The 24,247-nt window shown below is 45.1% G+C and overlaps 1 protein-coding gene and 1 pseudogene across 1 annotated transcript in view; both read left to right on the forward strand.

The window, feature by feature from the left end:
* Positions 1-24,247, forward strand: part of CHM (CHM Rab escort protein) — a 78,087-nt gene that overhangs the window by 16,566 nt on the left and 37,274 nt on the right. Inside the window, exons 3-8 of the mRNA XM_066639970.1 lie at positions 6,226-6,298; positions 7,754-7,878; positions 13,151-13,556; positions 17,838-17,954; positions 19,421-19,541; positions 23,489-23,714. Of these exons, the coding sequence (XP_066496067.1) occupies positions 6,226-6,298; positions 7,754-7,878; positions 13,151-13,556; positions 17,838-17,954; positions 19,421-19,541; positions 23,489-23,714 (1,068 nt within the window). The remainder of the gene's footprint in view (positions 1-6,225; positions 6,299-7,753; positions 7,879-13,150; positions 13,557-17,837; positions 17,955-19,420; positions 19,542-23,488; positions 23,715-24,247) is intronic.
* Positions 11,835-11,954, forward strand: LOC136663426 (5S ribosomal RNA; annotated as a pseudogene).

A 24,247-nucleotide genomic window follows, 5' to 3' on the forward strand; every position in this document is an offset into this window, starting at 1 on the left:
ACTCTCATTCCCGCTGTCTCAAACTGGCTGCTTCCAATTAATTCAATAATTGGACTGATATATTGGACTAATACAATATTTGGACTGATATAATATTTAGAGTTATGCTATCCTGCCAGGAAGCCTAACATTGACAGGCTTGCGGCAGACTATTGTTACAAACCCTTTGAATTGGAGATTTTTATCAGAATGAACAGGGGGAATACATTGATATTGGATCAACTGCAATGGTTGCCACAGGAGCTTGGCTTGCAGTCAGATTACAGGCTAATTTAGTGGCTTGAATTGAATTGTTTTTGTTTTTAATTAAAACAAATGAGAATTAAAACCAAATGTTTTCATTTGTTTTTCGTTCATTTTTATAGGAATCCTCAGGAGTTTTAGTACATTGTGTACAAATTGCTAAACGACTGCAGGGAGGGAAGGAGAGAGAGCAGAGAAATGGTGCTTCTGAAATTGCATAGAAAATGGGACTGTTGTGTCCCAACTCCCTGATATTTGAAGTTTTTGCAAGTCTGGAGCTTTGGAGGAGATATCTGGAACAACTGAAACATCCATAGGGTGAAAAACCATGAAGATAGGCTTAGGGCAAGTCGTCTGAATATCACTCCAAGGGCCATTCTGAGCCTCAGAGAGGCTGCGCAAGGTGACGCACAGCCTCTCCAAAGCTCAGAATGGCTGTGGACTAGAAGTTCTGGTCACATTCAGAGCAAAGGTGGGCTCTGAAAATTGCAGATTCCATTATCCGTGATTTTCAGTATCCGGGGGTGGGGGGGTGGGTCCGGGAACAGAACCCCCAAGGATGAAGTGGCACCACCTGTAATAGTCAAAGTTTAGGTTCTTGAATGTTATGTATGGTCTCCCAAACGTTTCTCTGCTGTTTTGCAATCTTGCAAAAAATCCAATTAAAAGGTTGCAGGAGAAAAATTTGAAAATACTATTTAAAAACATCTGGAGTGAAAGAAGTTGGCCGGATTCCCACACCTTTGGGGTGACGAGTGAGACAAGCTGGGAATGGTTTGATAAGTTGTCTCGGCAGGTGATGAGTGGAATTTTTCAGACTGGATACAGAAGTCATGTTACGTTCTTGAAATCAGTGTGGCAGGAGGTTCACTTGGGGAAGACAGCTCCTTCTGATATAGGAGATGACTTCCTCCTGCCCCCTCCTCCCTGAGAGATCAAATAGAAGAAAGACATATGCATGGCACTCTCTGGAGAAATCATGAAGCATCAGCAACTTCTTTTCAGACATCAGCGGCTTTGATTCATTTTTTCAGGGCTATTTCAGCATTGAGGGAGGCAGCCTACCTAATTGACATTCACCAAGGAGCTGAGTTTTCCCTCCTCAAGCATGCTGTTAACACTTGTTTCACATGCATAGCGTTTAGTTCAGACAACTCGGAAGCTCTCTACAACGGACGATGGGCCTAAACGATCCCAGTTTATAGTACCCCAGGTGCCTATAAATTTGACTTGATTCACACTCGGTGCCGGAACCCAGGTCTGTGGAACGTGGACCCACCCTCTCCCAGCTCTTTTCTCACATATGCCAAGTCTCCCTGAACCTCTCCCTTAATCCTGAGGACTTATCACAACTATCCCTGATTAAAATTAACTTACCTAAGTCTACTCTGAGGGTGAGATATGCTGTAGCAATCAAAATGCTCCAACTGCATGATTCCGTTTCTTAAGTTCATTTCTCTCTTGGTGGTGAAGCATGTTGTGCAAGTGGGTCAATGACTTTTTGTGGCTTGTCAGTTTGGATATCATGCCAGCTTACAGCTGGCCCCAAACCATTTCAAACTATTTGATCAGAGAACCCATTACACAGGGTGAGGTGATAGCATTCTGGGCTCTTAAGAGTCATATTTTTGCATACCTCTTCCCCCCCCACCCCCAAAGTCTTGCTCTGTGTATTAAACCAGGAGATTAAGAAGAGGCCTGCATGAAGCCTTTCCTCCAATGTGGTTGTTGACTACATGCAATGAGCGATTTTTGTTTGTTGCATGGCAAAGGTTTCAAGACTATGACACCCAGACTTGACTCAGAACAGTCCAGAATTCTCTTTTGAATAATGTGTACATTGGGTCAGACTTTGCCTTGTCGATCCAGGACGTTTTGCCAAATCACGGTTACGCTTCCTTATTCATGGTTTGGCCAAGTGTCTGAATTTGAGTTGCACTTTTTTTAAGACAAGTGCCATCTGAGACAGACCCAACCTTCCCTTGTGGCTACGGGTCAAGGAAGGTTCATAGTCCAGTGCAGACCTTCTCATTGAAGACACCTTGATAAGTGCCCTAGGATTCTTATGGCTTGATTTATATGTTTATTTCATCTGTAACTTCATTTATTTCAACTGCTGCTTTGGCATGCCTGTTACAGATGAAATACTTACTAAGTAGGTAAGTATTTCATCTGTAACAAGCATGCCAAAGCATCAGTCCCATTCTGAGCCAAGATGGCTTCAAAACTTAAAACACAAGTAAACATGATAAATGCAGCGTTAGTGCAATGAAATGATATGGAAACTATAAGAAAGTGAAAACTTAGTAAAAACAGATTTTTTTTTTCCACCCTAAGGATCATAACATGTTACCAAAATCCCTGCAAAATAGAGTTGGTTTTCAGGTTTTGCTTGAAGATGGAACAGGATGGGGCTAACCTAACCTCTCTGGGCAGATGTTCCTGCTTGATTTGAAAGACTGGCATTAGCCAGTAAAGCTCTAAAAAATGCATGACTGGGTTATTTTGAGGACCCCATTCCGGAGGTATATGACCACTGTCAGAAAATCACTGCCCCCAGTTATTGCCAGGTGTGCTTTTGAAAGTAGGATCCACCAGCAGGGCCTCTGCAGAGCCAGTCTTTAAGGCTGGGCAGTTTCAGATGGGAGTAGACAGTCTTCAAGATAACCCAGCCCTTGACAGCTTAAGGCTTTAATGATGAAAGCCAGCCCTTGAAATTTAGACCCAGAGATATTACATTACCATTGTAATGTGGTCTGACCCACTTTGCTCCTCTGTACAGCTGCGTTTTGCTGCAGCTTTTGAATAGTCTTCAAAGGCAGCCCCACACCCAGTGCATTTCAGTAGTCTAAACTGGACATAAGTAATGCACGTAGAACTCTATCCAGGGACACCTCTTTCACCTGAGCAGTTAGTTCAAAAGTCACTGATCTAGATTAGCATTTCTCAGACTGTGGGTCCATACACACTAGGTGGGTTGTGAGCCAATTTCAGTTGTGTTGAGTAGCACCTAGCCGAACCAACAGTGAAATAAATACAGAGCTGCTGGACTAGTAACAGCTATGCTATGTAATGGGAGCTTTGTCTGATTGTGGCTTAGGTTTGAAACCTAAATTAATGATGTCGTTTCCGGCCATGACATCACTTCCAGTGGGTCCAGGCAGATTGTCATTCTGAAAAGTGGGTTTCGGTGTTTAAAAAGTCTGAGAATCACTGATCTAGACTGATTGATAGGTGGGGTTTGGGACAACACCTTTTAATTGTGGTTGGGAAAAGGACCTGTCACTTCCTGAATCAGTTGTCAGCAAGGTTTTATTACATTTTCCTAAATTAGGCGAACTCAGGTCCACTCATTTCTGGACCGTGTCAACTTTGGAGTAAAATCTCCACACCACTTCTCTGCAGGTACCTGAAGGACTTTTTAAAGTCAGCTTGTAGTAGTGGGCAATTAAGAGGTGTTTAGCAGACATCTGTCTGCCTTTGTGCTAACTAAGCAACCTTACTGGAGAGCGTAATCCTCCCTCCCAGAGCCTTCTATTCCTAACACAGGGGTGTCCAAAGTTTTTGGCAGGAGGGCCACATCATATCTCTGACACTATGTCAGGGGCTGGGGAAAAAATGAATTAATTTACATTTAAAATTTGAACAAATTTACGTAAATTTACATAAATGACTATATTAAAGATGAGCTTATATGAATGAATGAAGGTCTTGCAATAGCTCCAGGCCTATAAAAGTCCTGAGACTTTTGCTCTGGTTGTCAGATCCAATCTTGCTCTAGATATCCTTGCCGACATAGGCACAATGGGCATCGACTGAGAACAGGGACGTTTTGGTGGCAGCTTTGACTTTGTGGAATGCCTTCCCTGTGAAGGTCTGGTTGGCTCTTGCCCTATTCTCCTTCAAGAGGTCTGTAAAAGATCTTTGTCCTGGCACAAAGCAAGGCCAGCCTTTCCTTCACTGTCACTGCTGCATCACAGACGTGAAACAGCAAGCAGTGGAGGAAGCCCTCATCCCACAGCTCACGCAAGAGGTCAAACAGTTGCCCTCACACTGAAAGCAGTTGCATCGGGCCAGTGTGGGCTCCAACAAATCTCCGGAGTGCCAGAATCTCATTGGAGACTAGGGGCTCCCTGAGGGCCGCATTGGGAGTCCTCGAGGGCCGCAAGTGGCCCCAGGACCGGGGTTTGGACACCCCTGTCCTAACAGGTTAGCTAGCTAGGACAATTCCTTCTGATGATGGGGGCCTTCCTTTTATGCAATAGGCTGGAATTCGTGCCAGTTTGAAACCTGAAGCCAGTCAGTGAGGCTGTTGTAGGATTAGCTTCTAGGTTCCCTCCCTGCTTCTTCGTCCTGTGATTTGGTAAAGCAGTAATTGGGAGCCATCAGACCTGGGCCAAATCCATTCCAAGGAAAAACCTCAGTTGATCAGATATTCTAGCAGATAAATGCAGAGCTCTCTATATGTGCCATGACTTTCTGATGAAACACTCCATGCAATGGGGCTGTCCATGAAGTGTTCAGAAATTTCTATTGGTGCAAAATGCATTGGCCAGGTCAACTGTGTCTGCTCAGTGGGATCATATTCCCTGGTTCCTTGTGAATTGCATTGGCTACCAGTCTGTTTCTAGGTCCATCAAGGCACTGGTTTTGACTGTAAAGGCCCTAAACCAGTGGTTCCCAAGCTGTGGGTTGGGACCCGTTTTTGGGTGGTTCATGGAGCGGAGTTTCCAAATAACACAAGTGATGGAAAGATAACTAACTGCCTCAGCTCCTGCAGTTTGCAAGCCTTTAGGGAGATAAATATTTTAGTATCTTGTTCTGCTTGTAACGATTACTTGTAAATTTAAAAATGTGATTTCTTTTGAGATTTTTTAAACTTAGGTGTATCCCAACAGTTTCAATTTAAAAAGTGGGTCCCCGTGGTAAAAAATTTGGAAACCACTTCCCTAAACAGGTTGAGACTTTGATATCTAAGGGACTATCTTGGCCCATTTGGTCCTTTCCATATGCTCTGGTTGTCAGATCCAATCTTGCTCTAGATATCCTTGCCGACATAGGCGCAATGGGCATCGACTGAGAACAGGGACATTTTGGTGGCAGCTTTGACTTTGTGGAATGCCTTCCCTGTGAAGGTCTGGTTGGCTCTTGCCCTATTCTCCTTCAAGAGATCAGTAAAAGATTGGTTTGTTCATTTGGCTTTTGGAGGGGATGGGGTCTGCAGGGGTTAGCATGCTGAGCTTGGCCTTTCACTTGTGGGTTTTGCTTTTGTTAATGCTGCCTCTAATTTAACTTCAGTTTTATCCATAAGAGCATAAGAACAGCCCCACTGGATCAGGCCATAGGCCCTTCTAGTCCAGCTTCCTGTATCTCACAGCGGCCCACCAAAAGTAAGTCCCTCTGTGTTCCGTGGGCTTACTCCCAGCAAGCTGTGCATAGGGCTGCATCCTAAGTCTGCAGCCTGGTATGTGCTTTGTAAGTCCCATTGAACTGAGAGAGGCTTGCTTCTGAGCCAACATGCATAGGCTTGCACTGTATGAGGGTTAAGCCTTACTGGTCTTCAGCAAAATACTGAAGTTATTGCTGGAGTTGGTGAACTGGCAGAACCAGTCATTCTGAGACTAGGTCTTCTGTTTCTGTAGTGTTCCTCTGCTCCCTCCTGGTCCGGTGCTTTTAGCCTTACCCAGTTGTGAACCTGGCCTCAGTGCTACGGGAGGACGACGACTGCAAAATGCCACCTCCTCCTCGAAAAACGGCACTTTTCATGGAAAAAGTGCCATTTTTTTGTATTTGAAGGCCTTTTTCTCCAGTTTGTGATGCCTGTTGCATTGACTTTTTCCCTTTTACTCTCTCCTGCTTTTTTGTGTTGTGTAAACCTCTTGGCTAGGACAACTTCCTCACTTTGCACAGGTACAATAATTGTGGTGGAATCCTTGTAAAAATGGATTTGACTGAGTTGGCTTCTTTTTCTTTCTTTGATAGGAGAAACTACTATGGCGGAAATTGGGCAAGCTTTAGTTTCTCAGGGTTATTGTCCTGGATAAAAGAATACCAGGTAAGGATCAATCTATTGTCTCTAAACTCAATTCTGCCTAAGCACCATTGAAATCAGTAAGTCATATTAGTCATGACTGACTCGAGTATTGTTAATTTCAGTAGCGTTAACTGAGGTTTCCCTTTTTGGGTGCAACTCAGTCACTTTTATTGTATGTCAAACTTCTGATCTTTTGCTAAAATTTTAAAGTTTTTTCCCCCTCAAAGCATATGCAAAGGGATTTCCAAGATCCTTTTCCTTTGTTCCCTGCCTCTGTAAAAATGCACAAGCTAATATTAATGAATATATATTTAGGTAGAATGTTAAGACAATGAATGTATCTGAGGACTAAAACATGTATTTATTAATACAGGCAACAGAACAGTGCAGAATACAATGGACTTGTGCAATAAATGTTGTTTAACTTCATTACAACCTTTCTGGGCTGGTTGTGTTCTGCAGTTCAGTATCTAGCTAAGAACCTGAGAATCACAGAGATATCGTTGAATGATTCTTGATGTTCTGAGCCGTGTGTGTGTGTGTGTGTGTGTGTGTGTTTTTCTGGAGTTGAGCTGGTGTAATTTGCTCAAGGCCAAGAATTATTATTATTACAAATAAAAATTATGAGTTGTCAAACATTAAATCAGTCAGGATATAAACACCAGGAAACCAAGAAGAGTTGCACATATCCATTTATAATTGTTTCTCAAGCCCAGATAGCTATCATCCAAAATTTGGCATTCAGTAATCGGCTTGTTTTTAATCTGAAAGATGATTTTTAAAAAACTGTAGAAATTTGGAGGCCTGTCCTTATTTTGTTTTGTGTGTCATCCATGCTGCAGTCTGACATTTTCTCCTTGTTAATTATCCAGGCCCAGTGGGGCTTGCTTCCAAGGAAGCATCAGGGGTGGGTTTTTAAAAAAAAACCTACATAGGAAGCTGCTGCCTTATTTGGAGTCAGCTTATTGGTCCATCTGACACAGGCTAGCCAGGGCTCTCCCAACATTTGGGTGTATACAGGATGGGTGGGTGGTAAACTGACCAGACTAGGCAAACAATGTATGCCACTAATGCCATCTTTCCTGAAGCCCTCTGCTGTACCCATAGTTGCTGATCCCTTCACTTCACCTACCCAAACAGAGGAAATGGAGAAGGAGAGGCCATGTCCTCTACTCTCTTCTCCACAATTTAGGCACACTGTGGAGTACTGCAGGCAAGAACAGAAGTGGAGGAACATCGTGGTAGAGGGGGAGGTGGTAGCAGCAGGTGGGTAGGCAGGCAGGAATTGGGGTGCCTTGCTTGGGGGTTCACACTGACCGTAGCCATTTTTCAGGGTTTGAGGCAGGGGTCTTTCCCAGCTGTACCTGGAGGTGCCAGGGATTGAACCTGGGACCTTCTGCATGCAAAGCGGCAGCTCTGCATTGAGCCACACCCCCTCCTTAATGCTTGGGTTTTCTTTTTGCATATTGTCATAAGGAAACAGCTGATCCAAGTGAGGAAAGTGATGCGTGGAAGGAGCTGATCCTTGAAAATGAAGAAGGTATACCTCTGATTACCAAGGATAAAACTATTCAGCATGTTGAAGACTTCTGCTATGCCAGGTAAGTGTAGAGCCTTGGCCTGGATCTTAATTTTCAATGGGACCTGCATTTCGAACTAGGCAACGGCTGAAGAGCCAGCAAAATGGAGCCAGGATATGGGCAAAGAGCTCTTTAAGCCTCTCTTCCCCAGCAAGGATGGAGATTTGGGTAAGAACCCTTTCCTATGTGGCCTCAGGCTCATATCCCCTTCTTGTGCATGCCTGATTACCTTCCTTGTGTTACAGAAACCTTAGTTTTCCTCCACACCAGATTGGAAGTCTGGTTCAAGCCAAGATTTGGCTATCTCTCTGACCTGGCTCTTTGTCTTGATCAAGCATTCTGTGAGCCACAAGTGAAGACCTGCTGCAACAAAATGTTACACCTTCCCAACTCTCATGCCAACCTCTAATTGTTAAAGTCTCAGACAGTCCAAGCTCCCCCCTTCTCTCCCAGTGCTCTCCTTTGTTGTTGCTTTTCCAGCCGTGAGACTTCAGTGTTGTATGGTTCCTGAAGCATGCTCAGTCTGTGTCACCTGCAGATACGACAGTAGCAGAAAATTTGCTTTGCTGCCATCGGCGCTAGGGAATAGGCTCTACAGTATACTCTATCCCAGTGTTTCTCAGTGTTTGCCTCCAACCATACCACTCCGCTTGGTCCACCTATTGGCAGTGCCACTGGACGTAACTGGCGATAATGTCATTGCCAGTTAACTTCCAGATCGAGAGGAAGTCACTTTGCATTGCTGATTTTGCTGGGGCGTCCTGTGGGTCCTGTGGCATCCTGTGGGTCCTGTGGCGTCCTGTGGGCGTCCAGACACCACCTCAACCACTTGAATTGGTGGTACAGGTACCACTGGTTGAGGAAGCCCATATTCGGTCAGACTCGGCCTTTAACATATAACTCGGAGTTAACATATAAAGTTATAAACAAATAAGGTTAAAGCAAACAAAGTGGAATGTAGAAGGAGTTAGACTAAAGCACAGTCTGCATATTTGGGAAAAAAAATTTCCTTCTAGAAACTTGGGGTGTGTGTGTGTGTGTGTGTGTGTGTGTGAGAGAGAGAGAGAGAGAGAGAGAGAGAGAATGTCTGATGGTTTACACACTCTGGTTTATTTTTGCAATTGTTGTTTAACTTCCCTGAACCTCCCATGAAGTCACTATTAAACATTTTATTTTGGACGAACCGAAACAGCTGGGAAGCAGCGGTAATATAGAGCGCCGAGCCGAAATGAATGGCCTCCTAACAAAGTGCATCCATCAAAAGGGAAAAGAATACCATTTCCACAACAAGCGGCATTGGGGGAGAGAAAGGCAAATGGCTGAAAAACAAATAGCGAACACCTGTGTTGCATAAATTAACCAGCTGGTTGGCAATTTTTCTTGTGACCTGTCGGAAGGGGTGGCTGTTACGAGGCATTAATAAGACAAGTTGGCTTTGAGAGATTCTTTTGTGGCTGCCATTAATTAATGAATGGTGGGAGATAATGTTCAGAATTTACAACACAATTTGGGCTGCAGATGTAGCCTTTTTGTGAATTAGCGTGATGGAACAAAACACACACACACACCCCACTTACACACACCCGAAAACACTGCTGTCTGCACAAAGGTTAGAACTTGAGTGGTTGTGGCTGGGGGGGGGAGGCATTTGCTTCCATTTCATAGGCATGGTGGTTCTTCTGTTCTCAAACTTTATAGCACAGGGACCTACTTTCTAAAATGACACACTATCAGGACCCACCAAGCTTTGTGAGTCTTTAAAAAAAGGTAATCTATAAAGAAATAATTTATTTGTGTGCAAGTAATATTTTGTTTGTTTGCAGAAAACTTGATTCATTTCTTGTAATGAGGCAGCCCTAATGAGTAGTCTCAAGGCTTGAGGGGCTTAGTTATGTCACCTGCCCTTCTCCTGCCCATAATACCTGTCTTTGATGGATGTTGAAAAAATACACCAGGAAAAAGATGCTCAAACATTTATCTCCCTGTATTTGCACGAGCTTGCAGACTGCAGGAGCTCAGATATTTGCAGAGCAGTTAGCAGTTCTCTGGTTTTCGGATGGTCTCATGGCTTGAGGTTGTTCCTTGATCTTTCCATCATCCTGTTGTCATTGGAAGCTCTGTGGGACCCACCAAAAATCAGGTCACGACCCACCAAGTGGGTCCCAACCCATGTTGGAGAAACATTAATTTAGAGTGATGATATTTTGCACAAGCACCTTCTGCTGGTTATACAATCTGGAAGTTTGCTAGGTGGAGTTTCATTTTGCCCACTGAAGTTTGTGGGAAACATCAGTTATTGGAACATGCCATTAATTTTTCCACTTGGGTATGAGCCTTACACAGCAATTTCAGTCATCTCGGCAAATGACGTGCCTCCTCTGGTGAGTGATGATTGCATAAAAGGCAAGCCCCAGTCTCATACCTTAATCCTGGATGATGGGGGTTTGTTTCCAGTTGTACCATTGTGCTTTGGTGGACCTTCAAACTGTAGGAGTGATTCCCCCCCACTTGCTTCCTCCCCTCCTTGCTCCAGGCTTGATAAGAGAATTGGCTCTCTCATTCTTTCCGCGCCATTCTTTCAAGACCCTTGAAGCACATTGGAAGTGCAGTATGATGTGGGCACGATCTTATGCCCCATCACCAAGTCCAAGTTTGGTGGGGAAGGGAGCAAGGGATAGTCCCTCACTTTGCACCACCTGTTGAATGTGTAGCGCAAGGGGTCAGGGACAAAATCACCACATGTTTTTGATTGGCTACAACGGCTGGCTGAATTTGTGGACCCCTGCTGTGATCCTAGGTGGGTGGGTATTTGGAAGCGAGTCCTGCTGAATTCAATAAAAATTTACTTGCTGGTAAAGATGCTTCTGTTCTTCTGTGGTATGGTGCAATTCTATGCATGTCTGCCCATGTGTATGTACCCCTGAGTTCAGCATAGCTTACTGTCCGGTAAACATGTGTGGAATTGAGGCCTTTGGTTCATCTTGGCTACATCTTAGGTGTAGTAACATCTCTGATTGGGAAAAAAAGGGAAAGAGTTAAACTATTCCCAAACACCATTGCCACATCCAGTTTGACCCCTCCCCTCCAGTTTGCTCTGTGTGTGTGTGTGTGTTTAATTGGGAAATCCAATTATGGAATCCCCTGCAACGCGGGCAGTTTGACCCCATTCCATCCTAGCAACATTCCCACCCACCATAGTTCCAACGTAATGCTTTTTAGGTGAAGAGTGTGGATCTGACCGGGACTTTGGGTTGAGGCAAGTTATTTTAGCCAAGCTCATGCCAGGTTGTCTCTCATAAACCCAAGTCTGGCTGCTAATTAGTTCAGAGATGGACATAAGAGGACTTAAAAAATTAAATACCTTTTTACTTCTGGCGACTGGGGGGAACTTCTGCCTCTTATTGATAGCCGCTGAAACTTTACTGTGGTATCATTTCAGCCTTTGAAATCGCAGTTCATTAGTTGTCACCTAGGCTTAGATTTACTTGGTGGATTAATGGCTGAGTGGTTAAGAGATAAAAAGATAACGCAAAATTGTTGCTGAACTCTCCTCTTTTTTTCTTTTTTTTTTGCCCTTACCCCACTTATAATGGAACTGATTTGATTCATCTCCGTCGGTAGCGTAGACTGCAGTTCCACTTTCAAAAGCTCAAGCTGCCGAGGTGGGCACCGCTGAAGTTGAAGATTAAAAAGGAAAATGCACTTCACTGCGGAGCGCAGCCTTAGAAGGCAAACGTTAAAGATTTTGCCATTAAGAAAAAAGGGGAAGATGGTGGGGGCGTCCCTCATTTGACCTGCTCCCCTTCATCATGATAGACAGTCAACAAATTAATGGGGCTGGCTACAAGAGTTTTGGTTTTTAAATCTTCCTTTAATGATATTCTAGATCCTCACATCTCACAGTGTGCTCCTAGAAGGCCCAGGGCTCCCTGCGAGTTCTTCAGGGGCTCCATGAGCACACCATCTGCTTCCTGCCTGGTGACAGCAACTGTTACCCTGCACATGCCTGATCTTGTCTGATCTTGGAAGCTAAGCAGGGTCAGGCCTGGTTAGTACTTGGATGGGAGACCACTTGGGAATACCGGGTGCTGTAGGCTTATACCATAGTCTTGCGAGATAGAAGGTTGCCAGCCATTTGTCCACCCCTCCTACCTCCCCTCTTCATGGCTTTCCTTCCTCAGTTTCCCCTGTTCTGGCTCTTCACCAGTATTTGTCATTGGGTGTGGCACTGAGCCACTCTGGACATGCGCCGGTGCCCTTGGGCTCCCCGGGGACTCTGATCATGTGCAGGCAGGGCTCCCAAAGTCTCCTTTTAGCAGTGTAAAGGGCTTCAGAGACCAAAACCATTTGCGAATCATTGTTCTGGTTCAGGGCTCTCCAAACTCTGGCCCGCAGACTGGATTTGGCACCCTGTGTAACCCCTCCCCTGAGTGAACAGCTCTTGCCTTTCCACAGGGAGCCTTGTGATTGCGGTGCTGCTCTTCCCCGAATTGCATCCCGGCTTGCTGCGTCGCCCAGAAATCTGGGCGCAATGGCTGCTGGGGCAACAGACCCTAGAAGTGGCAAGCCAGGGCGCAGTTTGGGGGAGAGTGGCGCCATGACCACAAGGCTCCCCGTGGAACAGTAAGTGCTGTTTGCAGTGGGTAACCTTTCCAGCCTTTGCTGGGTGACGGAGGCAAACCGTTCCACTGGGGAGCCACTAATCTTCTGTTCCAGTGTCTCCCAAACTGCATGCCTGCCAGCCACTTTCATGTTGCAGCTTCCCAGCCAGCTGTGCGCCTGGAATTCTGGGCAGATTTGGCTGGGAGGCTATGCTCCCCTTGCCTCTGGAGGGGGTGCGGAAGAGGAGGCCCTCCGTATCTGCAGATACCTGAAATTGCGGGTATGGGGCCCCCCCTGTATTTCCATCTGAGTTGGTCTTTAACTTCCCTCCCAGAAGTCACTCTTGTTAGTCAATGTTCTGTTGCTGTCTTTGTCCCAAACATTTATGAACCTACTATAAGCCTATAGCAACCCTGCTAATGGTTCGGACTGGGGCTTGTGAGCATAGAGTCAGGTTTTAGCCTAGTGTGTGAACATGCATCTTACAGTACAGTCTTAGGCATGTCTACTTAGAAGTAAGTCCTGTTGAGTTTAATGAAATTTACTTGCAGGCAAGCATTTGTAAGATTGCAGCCTGATGTACATTAATGAAGCAATCTAGGTGAAACTCATCTAGTGTTGTGAAAAACTGGTGAAGCAGCCCCTTTGCAAAGACTGATTTTTGTCTCTCCATCTTTTTTTCAAAAATCAGTCAAGATTCAGCAGAAGATGTGGAAGAAGAAGGTGCACTTGCCAAGGTTTCCGTCTCGGTTTCCCTGTCTCTCAGCGAGGCTGCAGAAGAAGACTCGGCTGTCCACAAAGCAGAGAGCGAGAGCTTTTCTTTGAATGATCAGCCCTCTGAGACCATAGGGGAAGAAACTTCCCCTGAGAGTGTTACAGGAAGTGATCCCAAATGTGCAACCATCAGGGATGATGAAGAAGTGATCTCTCTTGGGGACGGACACTGTGACAGCGTAGCACCTGTTCAGCCAGTAACGGAAACAGAAAATAGCGACTCTGCATCGATAACGGCCCCTGCCACCGCCGAACCAAAGAGAATAGCTTATCCACAAATTGTTAAGGAGGGCAGGCGATTTAATATTGATTTAATTTCCAAGGTAGGGAATTCATTGACTGTTTCTCCCTTTACAAATCTCTCTCTCTCTCTCTCTCTCTCTCTCTCTCTCTCTCTCTCTCTCTCTTTAAAACTCTGTGCTTCATTAAAAAGATTCCAGTGGAAGTTTCAAAGGATAAGCAAATACTTATGACAATATTGGAACCTGAGCTTCTGGTCAACCAGAAGTACAGGTTGCTTTGACAAAAGAATATTTTATGATTCTTTAAAAGGCAGGCGGTTCTTTTAAAAAATGAAAGAGGAGGAGCCAGGCTAGAATATAGATTTAAAAGGCACACTTTGATTTTTTGCTCTAAGGGTGCAAATGCTGCCCTAATCCTGGTGCCTCTTCCCTTTGGCTTGGGCTTTGCTGATCAAGGATTGGGGGGGGGGGCACATTGTTTGCACAGGTGTCTATAATGTGTATGGTTTGAATTATGTTTTGTTTTAGAAAACATATCACATATGTTTTAGAAAACATATTTTAGGAAACATAAAAGTAGGCATGCATGTTTTTTGTTGAGTTGTTGCAGTCTGTGATGGCTTATTTAAACACACTCAGTTTTTGGAAGGCAAATCCCATGCCCGCTTGCTAGTTTTTTGTGTGTATAGAATTGTAGTGTATACACATCTCTGGTCTAGAGATGAAGGCAGTTTGTGGTATGGAGTGAATGAGGATATACCTGAGGAGTGGTTAGATCAGTGATTTTCAGCCTTTTGCATCTCATGGCACACTGACAAGGTGCTAAAATTGACAAGGCACACCATTAGGTTTTTGACAATTGACGAGGTACACCATGCTGCTGGTGGGGGCTCACATCCCCCAATGTCCCTACTAATAAATAATCCTTTCCCAAAATTCCGTGGCACACCTGTGAACCATTTGCAGCACACCAATGTGCCTTGGCACACTGGTTGAAAATCACTGGGTTAGAGGCTCCTATTTTCTTCCGCTAGGACAGTGATCTTCAACTGGTGTGCCATGAAAGGTCCATAGGCGTTTCGTGGGAGTTTGAAGCACAGTGGTTGAAAATAGCTGAATAAAGTTGTCTGGTTTCTGCAGCTCAGTTTCTAGGGCAACTGTCTAAAACAGGGGTGCTCAATAGGTGGATCGCGATCTACCGGTAGATCGCGAGGCAAAATGAGTAGATCGGAGTGCCGACCCGCCCCTTCAGGTGCCTCTGGGAGGAAACGCTGGGAGTAAGGCCCATTGTACTCAATGGGGCTTACTCCCAGGTAAGTGTGTCTAGGATTGCAGCCTCACAGCCTAATCCTAGGCATGTCTCGTCAGGAGTAAGTCCTGTTATACTCAGTGGGGCTCAAGGTACACCAACATACATTGTACACATAAATATTATATGTTATGATGGCGCGAACATTGTAAAAAAAAAAACTCTGGTAGATCTCCGGGCCTTGCTGTGTTTCAAAGTAGCTCTCGAGCCAAAAAAGTGTGAGCACCCCTGGTCTAAAACAATGAATTGTTTGTCCCTCTTCCCAGTAGAGAAAGAGAGACAGACAATTTGTTACCACAGACCATTACTTTAGAAACGGAGCCGCAGAACATGATGAAGTCCTCTGGAAGTGACATCATAAGTGGTAAAGACTAAAGAGAAGACCATAGAGATCAGTGTGTCTTGAGAAGAAAAACATTGAAAATCTCTGCACTAGGGAGTGGCCCCCCATGTTCAAACTTTCAGGTGATGGTGATGATGGTATTTACAGCACGATCACTTCTATCCACTTGGCTGGGACCAAATGCCAAATGGTTCTTCCCTTCTCAGAACCATCCCCTGTGGCTTTATTCTGTAAGTTCATGATACAATATTATGGGAGAGCTTGTTCCTTGAATCTGCTTGTTTTGTTTTCCTGTCCCATCTCTTTTTTGTATCTCGTTCCTTGTGCATCACAGGTCATGCCTGTTTATTAGCGGATTTGTTACCTGCCGGTTCCAAATGCACAGGGTGGGCTGACCTGAACCCTCTAAACCCAACTAAAGCTGCACTCTGGGGGAGGGGGTGTGACCTGAGGACTGGGGAAGCTGTGTGCGACCTCTCCGGTCCTCAGAATGCCTCCTAAAAGCCAAAAAAACTTCACTTTATTAGGGGGGTGCGCAGCTCTGGGCGCATTCGGAGGATCTCGCATGCCTGACCCACGGATTTCATTATCCCCGTGGGTTCTGGGAATGGAATCCCCATAGACGTCAAGGCACGACTGTATTTTTAATTGTTGGCTGCTTCAAATACTCCAGCAGAAAGACAGTATATAAATGCACTCAGTAAAGCAAATAAATAGTTTTGTTTGACTTAGTGGCTGATGTCACAGTTTTGATGCAGAGACCAAACTCTCATGTCCCCTTTGTAGGCCTTGTAGAGTGAGCGGCTCTCAGCTGCAAAGACTTGTGAGAATGATAGCCCCACATAAGTAACTTTCTCCGGTGGAGCATTTCTTCGTTTCAAAGTTGGGTCATCCATCTTGCGCCGGGATTTTTATATTCATGTCCTTCCAAGAATGTGTAATAAATTTTTAGCTGATCCAAAGTGAGCAAAAGGTATTAGAAGATAAAGTTTTATGGTTTTTAAAACTTACAACTATGTGCACATGTTGCTGGCTGGGACATGGAGAATTTTGGGCGTAAGAATAACAAGTCATCATCGCACCTCAAAGTGCAGTAATTGTAGAAGAGGACATGCAGAAAAATATGCCTATCACAACTTCTCAAAGTTGTGGCAAGTGGGTTTTGTAGGGAAAGTTGGAAGACAGTACCCAGCCCTCTCTGTTAGTGTCATGAGATGACATATTTGGGGGGCTCCTTTAGGAATTGCTAAATCTACCTGTCAAGTGTTTTAAAAAAATTGAGTTCAGAAATTGTTGAGTTTGGACTTCAGACAGTTTAACAATGGGTGTTCTGTCTGCTTTTGAAAGGGTATTAAATCTAGATTGCCATTTTCCTTTAAGGCTTCCATGATCCCCCAAATCTAGCTGGGCTGGCATTGGATTTCTGCTTTTCTTGGTTTCTGTTTACTAGTGCTCTACATTCCTTTTTCTACTTCTCCCAAAATGGGCTAGGGAGCTTTTCAGCCCCTCTCCTGGTTGCAATACCCCATGATGGTTTGCTGCTGGAAGGAAACGTTGTCTTTCTGGGCGCAAACATAATAATAATTATTAACAGTATTTATATACCGCTTTAACGAAAAGCTCACAAAGCGGTTTACAGAGAAAATCAAATAACTAATGGCTCCCTGGACCGAAAGGGCTCACAATCTAAAAAGAGATGCAAAAGAGCACCAGCAGACAGCCCCTAGAAAACACACTGCTAAGGTGAGGAGGGCCAGTTACTCTCCCCCTCCTAAATAAAAGAGGAGTACCCACTTGAAAAATTGCCTCTTACCCAGTTAGCAGGGGCATAAGAACTTTGGAAGCTGCCTTGGACCCGCAGTATGACTTGGTAAGGCCAGCTCAGAATTCTCTACCCCTGACTGGCAGCAATACTGCGTAGTTTCAGGCAGGGGACTTTTTCCAGTCCCACCTGGAGATGCCAGGGATTGAACCTGGGGCCTTTTGCAGGGGAGAGTTGGATCTTGGCTCTACAGCTGTGGGACTGGGCATCTAAGTAACACACTGAGCTTTCCCTCCCAGCATTTACCTAGAAAGATTTACATCTCCCCTATAACCTCTCGTCTTAGTTTTCTTCTTATTGTAGTACTTTTGGTTGGAAACATAGCCTCTATTCTCTCTCACTGCTTTGATCTGTGTCCAGGAGTGTCAAGAGGGAGATATAAGTTATGCATCTCTCCTCCATGCTTCTGAGTTAGTTCAGAAGGAGATTCACAGATATGAGCAGAAGAATGAAAAACATGGCTCATTCTACTTCTGGAGAACATCTGGTCCTTGCCCTCAAGCTGTGAGCATTCTGCTTTGTACCCTATCCTCTCTTCACCTTGGCTCTCTCAAGAAAGCTTTGCTTCAGGTGGCCATGTGAGTCTGCAGTTGTCTATCATGTTTTAGACCGTGCTTGTCACCTGCAAGAAAAGAGCCAGACGTGTGTGTTCCTTGTCATTGTCCTTTCTCTGTGTCCACACAGAATTTGGCACTCTGGTATTTAGTATATAGAAAAACTATTACTGCTATTGTAATACTAAAGAACATTTTGAGTTTGCAGTGTCCTTTACAAGCTTGATTGTGTGTTCCTTGTCAACAGTGCTACCCAGAAAGGGAAAAAAAGATGTGCTAAGTAAAAGATAGACTTTCTTTATTAAAAATTACTTTTTTTCTTCTTTTTGTGCAGTTACTATACTCCCGAGGCTTGTTAATTGACCTTCTGATTAAATCGAATGTTAGTCGATACGCTGAGTTCAAAAATGTCACCCGGATTCTTGCGTTTCAAGACGGGAAAGTGGAACAGGTACTGTAACAGCCTGCTTTATAAAAAAACCGAGCCTGTTGCTCCTTGAAGGAGCAAATAATAAGCTGAGATTAAATTATTTTTCCAACCATAATGTAATTATCTTCCTCCCTTCCTGATAGCTTTGTTCATTCTCAGGTATGTTGATAACATTAGAAATCTCTTTTCCAACACTTCATTGTAATTCCGCTTATGCCATGTTAGACAAGAGTGAGTTGGTTCAAACGTAATCTAAGTTGGTATAGTGTAGCATGGCCTTTCCCAGTTTGAAGAGACACTTTGCCAACAGTCTGAGGCTAAGAGGCAAAGAAGGAAGGCCCATAGCCAGGGAGACAGACCAGGGACAGACTGCACTTGCTCCCGGTGTGGAAGGGATTGTCACTCCCGGATTGGTCTTTTCAGCCACACTAGACGCTGTGCCAGAACCACCTTTCAGAGCGCGATACCATAGTCTTTCGAGACTGAAGGTTGCCAATACAAATAGTGTAGTAAGGGCCTGAGCCGCAATGGTAACTTCACCACTGCCATGAACACACTAAGTAGCCATAGGCATGTCCTTCCCTTCCAGCTTCAGTTGCAGTATGGGAGATAATACTATTTACCTTACTGCGTGGTTGTAGTTATTGTGAAAATTATTACTGAACTCTCAAGGCATGTGAAAATCACAGGTTGTTGCCATAGTTGCAAACTTTGCAACCTCACTGCTCAACCCTGTCTCCAGGTCATTTATGAAGAGGTTGAAGAGCACCGGTCCCAGGACAGATCCTTGGGGCACACACTTTTCACTTCTCTCCATTGTGAAAATTGCCCATTGACATCCACTCTCTGTTTCCTGGTCTTCAGCTAGTTCTCATTCCATGAGAGGACCTGTCCTCTAATTCCCTGACTGTGGAGTTTTTTTAGTAGCCGTTGGTGAGGGACTGCGTCGAACGCCTTCTGAAAGTCCAGATATATAATTCTACGGGTTCGCCTGCATCCACATGCCTGTTGACCTTTTCAAAGAATTCTAAAAGGTTTGTGAGGCAAGACTTAGCCTTACAGAAGCCATGCTGACTCTCCCTCAGCAAGGCCTGTTCGTCTATGTGTTTTGAGATTCTATCTTTGATGAGGCATTCCACCATCTTACCCGGTATAGATGTTAGGCTGACCGGCCTATAGTTTCCCGGGTCCCCCCTCTTTCCCTTTTTAAAGATAGGTGTGACATTTGCTATCCTCCAATCTTCTGGACCGGAGGAGTTTTTGGAATACTAGGTTGGCAAGAGCCAGGAAGGTGATCCCCACCTGAATTCTTTCTTTTCATGATTAAGAAATCAGGCACATGATGTCTGAAAAGGCTATTCCCACAAACATGCTTTGGAAAGGCCTTATATGTGTTTTTCCAGACCTGGGGGGGGCACAAATAATTGCCCTCCTGCTTCTTTGAATGGGAGGAAAAGAACAACAGCCCTTCATGAACTCTATTGCAGGTCCCATGTTCCCGAGCAGATGTCTTCAACAGCAAGCAGTTGACTATGGTGGAAAAGAGAATGCTGATGAGATTTCTGACATTTTGTCTCGACTATGAACAGCACCCCGATGAGTATCAAGGTTTGTACTGATGAACAGCAGGCAGACAGTCCCAGCTTCTTTGTGTGTACCCCAGTATGACTGTTGGCTTCCCTTTTCCTCCTGGAATTTTCATTCAATTTGTTTAAGCTTGCAATCCACTACACACTTTCCTGGGAGTCAGTCCCATTGAGCACAATAGGACTTACTTCTGAGTAAACATGCGTAGGATTGTGCCCTAAGTCTGTTTCTCAGACTGCCACACCTTTGAGTCCAGAGCTACAACTGTGGCTTTGATTTAGAGCAGCACATTAGGTTTGATGTGCCAAATAATTCCTGTGGGAGGGGGTTTCATTCACCATAGCTCTGGAGCATAGGGACATAGGAAGCTGCTTGCTACAGAGTCTGTGAATGCTCAGATCCTAATGCAAAGGTCAGCGCCACTGATCTCATGTTTTCACTCACATCTCACAGTTCAGAGGAGGAGCACTCCCATCTTATTGAAGTTAAAGGAAACTTTAATACACCATGGAGCCCTGACGTTGAGCTCTTTCCAGCCCATGCATGGTGCTATCCCAGCTGGCCATAATCACAGAGGAGAATCCCTTAAACATGCAGGAGTTACAACATGCATCTTGAAACTTGCGCATGCATAGATCCACAGAATGTGTGTCTTCGTGTGATAACTTTGTTTCCTGAGGCATGAAGGAAGAACAGGAACAGAATTGTTTTATTTGTTTAGAATATTTCTGTCCTGTAAAGGCAGCTAATTGCATCAGGTGTACAAGACAATAGGACAATGTGTAAACAATAGAACAAACCAACTCAGCTGGACTTAAGATAGCAGAAAGACCCAAGCATGCTAAGAGCAATTCTCAGGCAAACAGACCTGTTTTGTGTAGGCGCCTACCCCCTGCTAATGAGGCAGGGAGACCCCTTGCTTTCTTATACCTAGCAGGGGGAGAGCAACTGTCCGTCTTCATCCTAGTTTTGGACCAGTTTGGATGATACCTTCACTGATCAGCCTTATATGTTTAAAGATGCACATGCATGTCCTGGCTCCTCTCTTCACTTCTCAGTAAGTGTTTCTAAGTTGGAAAGGGGAGTCATCCAAACTGCCCCTTTAAATGAGCTGCTGAAGTGAACTTTTAAGTACATATGCATGTCATTTAAAGCATGATGCTGGTTGGACAGAAATGGTATCAGCCTATAGCAGCACTTCCCAGTCTTCAGCATCTTGCGATGTCCCTGCCTGCTGCAAATGCAGCTCCCAGAAGTGATTGGCGATGACATCAATGCTAGTTACTTCTGAGTTTTCTGACCAGACAATGCTGTGAAGAATGGTAAGAGGCTCAGGGTGGATGGGCTTTTCTAAGTGGGCAAAAAACCTTGCACAGGAGTTCAGCCTGCAGAGCTAAGAACATAAGAACAGCCCCACTGGATCAGGCCATAGGCCCATCTAGTCCAGCTTCCTGTATCTCACAGCAGCCCACCAAATGCCCCAGGGAGCACACCAGATAACAAGAGACCTCATCCTGGTGCCCTCCCTTGCATCTGGCATTCTGACATAACCCATTTCTAAAATCAGGAGGTTGCGCATACACATCATGGCTTGTACCCCGTAATGGATTTTTCCTCCAGAAACTTGTCCAATCCCCTTTTAAAGGCGTCTAGGCTAGACGCCAGCACCACATCCTGTGGCAAGGAGTTCCACAGACCGACCACATGCTGAGTAAAGGAATATTTTCTTTTGTCTGTCCTAACCCGCACAACACTTAATTTTAATGGATGTCCCCTGGTTCTGGTATTATGCGAGAGTGTAAAAAGCATCTCCCTATCCACTCTGTCCACCCCCTGCATAATTTTGTATGTCTCAATCATGTCCCCCCTCAGGCGCCTCTTTTCTAGGCTGAAGAGGCCCGAACGCTGTAGCCTTTCCTCATAAGGAAGGTGCCCCAGCCCCGTAATCATCTTAGTGGCTCTCTTTTGCACCTTTTCCATTTCCACTATGTCTTTTTTGAGATGTGGCGACCAGAACTGGACACAATACACCAGGTGTGGCCTTACCATAGATTTGTACAACGGCATTATAATACTAGCCGTTTTGTTCTCAATACCCTTCCTAATGATCCCAAGCATAGAATTGGCCTTCTTCACTGCCGCGGCACATTGGGTCGACACTTTCATCGACTTGTCATCCACCACCACCCCAAGATCTCTCTCCTGATCTGTCACAGACAGCTCAGAACCCATCAGCCTATATCTGAAGTTTTGATTTTTTGCCCCAATCTGCATGACTTTACACTTACTGACACTGAAGCGCATCTGCCATTTTGCTGCCCATTCTGCCAGTCTGGAGAGATCCTTCTGGAGCTCCTCACAATCACTTCTGGTCTTCACCACTTGGAAAAGTTTGGTGTCGTCCGCAAACTTTGCAACCTCACTGCTCAACCCTGTTTCCAGGTCATTTATGAAGAGCTGAGATTCTTACCATCCTTTGTAGTGTCGTGTCACTTGCTGCCTACCGGTGGCTGTGCCATGGCTTCCTAGGGAGTGCCCTGCAACTCCACTGAGAACTGCAGCTCACAGTTTGGGGACCTCTGGCCTATAGCGTCTTTTCCAATGTCTGTGTGCTGGTTGTCTTCCTTGTGTCCTTTCCTCCCCCTCCCAACCATCTTTTTCGACTGAGAATAAGAGCCTGGGCTCCAGTTGATTTAGGGATGAGGCAGCCACTCAGCATCACTCCTGGAAGCAAGGCTGCCTGGAGCCCGTTCCCCTCTTAACAGTTTGAAAATTCATAGGGGAGCAAGATGGAACTGCACTGTGTTACTGACCGTTGAATAGGTCAAAAGCAGCACTTTGAATTGTGTGTGTTACAAAATTTGTAGTCAGTGAGGGTTAAAAAAAGAAAGATGGCGAACTTATGTTTCCTTTTAGTTATTTAAGCCTAGCCACTGTATTTTGTTTTGAAGGAGAGTGTATCACAAATTCAGCCCCTGGGTTTGGGGGTATGTGTAGAGGAGGAGCTAAGTCACAGAATAATAGAAGTGGAAGGTGCCCCAAAAGTCATCTAGTCCTTTTTTATCTTTTTGGGTGGTTATCCACAGTTGCTAATTTCTAACTACAGGTGGACCCTATTTATCCGTGTTAGTTCCGTTACGTGACTCAGCGTGATTAACAAAAAACGCGTTGTGCTAAATTCCATAGAGTTACGCAAATACACTGCAGCCTGACACTTCCGGATGGAAGGAAACTAAGGCAGCTGTTATCAGTCCCCTCCCCTCCATACTCAGCCCTCCCGTTGCCAGCGGTCCCGCTGAGCTTTTAAGAGTCCGGCCCTATGCGTTTCTACTCAGAAGTAAGCCCTGCTGTAGTCAATGGGGCTTACTCCCAGGAAAGTGTGGAGAGGATTGTAGGCTAAATCACATGCTTTGCTTACTGGGAAGGCTTGCTTGTGTCGGTGATAGCCTGCACCATCTCAGTGGGGGGGGGGTTGCTTGTGTCGGTGATAACCTGCAGCATCTCAGTGGGGGGAATTCGGCAAACACTCCTTGGGTTTTTTAAAGTAATCCCCTTTGTTGCTACCACACCTGCCCCTGCGTGTGTGTGAGTGAGAGAGAGAGCAAGAGCGAGAGAGGGAACTCCACCTTGCTGCACATTTTCTGGCTACAGAGGTTTTCCACCCCCCCCCCTTCCCCACTTCAGCATCTTTGCTGGTTCAGGGGCTCTAGGAATGTTACTGTTCCTTGCAAGGGGAACCTCTTCCAGGGCTCCAGGGCTGTTTCCCTACCTGGGTGAGGTGGAGCCTTTTTGCAGTGTTTTGGGCTGCCTGGAAAGGGAGAGAGATGCCAGCGCAGGGCAAAGGAGGCAAAGGTGTGTGTGACTTTCAGTACCCTCACCCCATTTGCGTTGAGACAAATCCGCAGATTAAAAAATCCGTGGATAAATAGGCTGCACCTGTAATTTTTTTTCCTCTGTCCCTGAAACAGCTCACAAAGATCGTAAATTTTCAGACTACTTGAAAACCCAGAAGTTAACTCCCAGCCTGCAACATTTTGTCCTGCATTCGATCGCCATGGTGTCTGAGGCCGACTGCTGCACCATAGATGGGCTGAAGGCAACCCAAAAGTTTCTGCAGTGCCTTGGTCGTTACGGGAACACTCCGTTCTTATTTCCGTTGTACGGTCAAGGGGAGATCCCCCAGTGCTTCTGCCGGTAAGCAGAGAATCACTCCATTGGGGAGTACCATAATTCCTTGAGGCATCTAACGGTTTTCTAAAAATATATTTTTAGGCCGGCAAGATACTCTCTTGAAACATTATCGCTTGCTTAGGGCTGCCTATATTTAGCAGTGCATAGTGGGGAGCAATACAGAGATCATAGAGTTGGGAGGGATGTCTAGTCCAATCCCCTGCCTGTAGCAGAAAATGCTCTTGGTGGCACATAGGGTGCTTTTATTGCCACCAGTACTAAGAGTTCAAGGCTCTGCCTGACCAGGTGGGTCCTCTGATGCCCAAGGGCTCTTGGCCAGCACCCAACCTGGCTGACTTGTGACGCCACTTCTGTTTACCTTGATTCTGTCTACAGTGGGGTGGAATTTAGGGTGGGTTCAGTGAGGTTCAACCTACCTGTATCTTAAAAGGTGGGGCCAGTCGTTATCTTGAGGTCTCAACATTTAACCTTATTGTAGGTTAACTGAAGACAACATAAATATTTGAAAAATTAAATTTCAGTTTAATTTTGTTCTT

Source organism: Tiliqua scincoides, chromosome 12 (assembly GCF_035046505.1).
Source record: "Tiliqua scincoides isolate rTilSci1 chromosome 12, rTilSci1.hap2, whole genome shotgun sequence".
In the NCBI taxonomy this organism is placed as follows: domain Eukaryota; kingdom Metazoa; phylum Chordata; class Lepidosauria; order Squamata; family Scincidae; genus Tiliqua; species Tiliqua scincoides.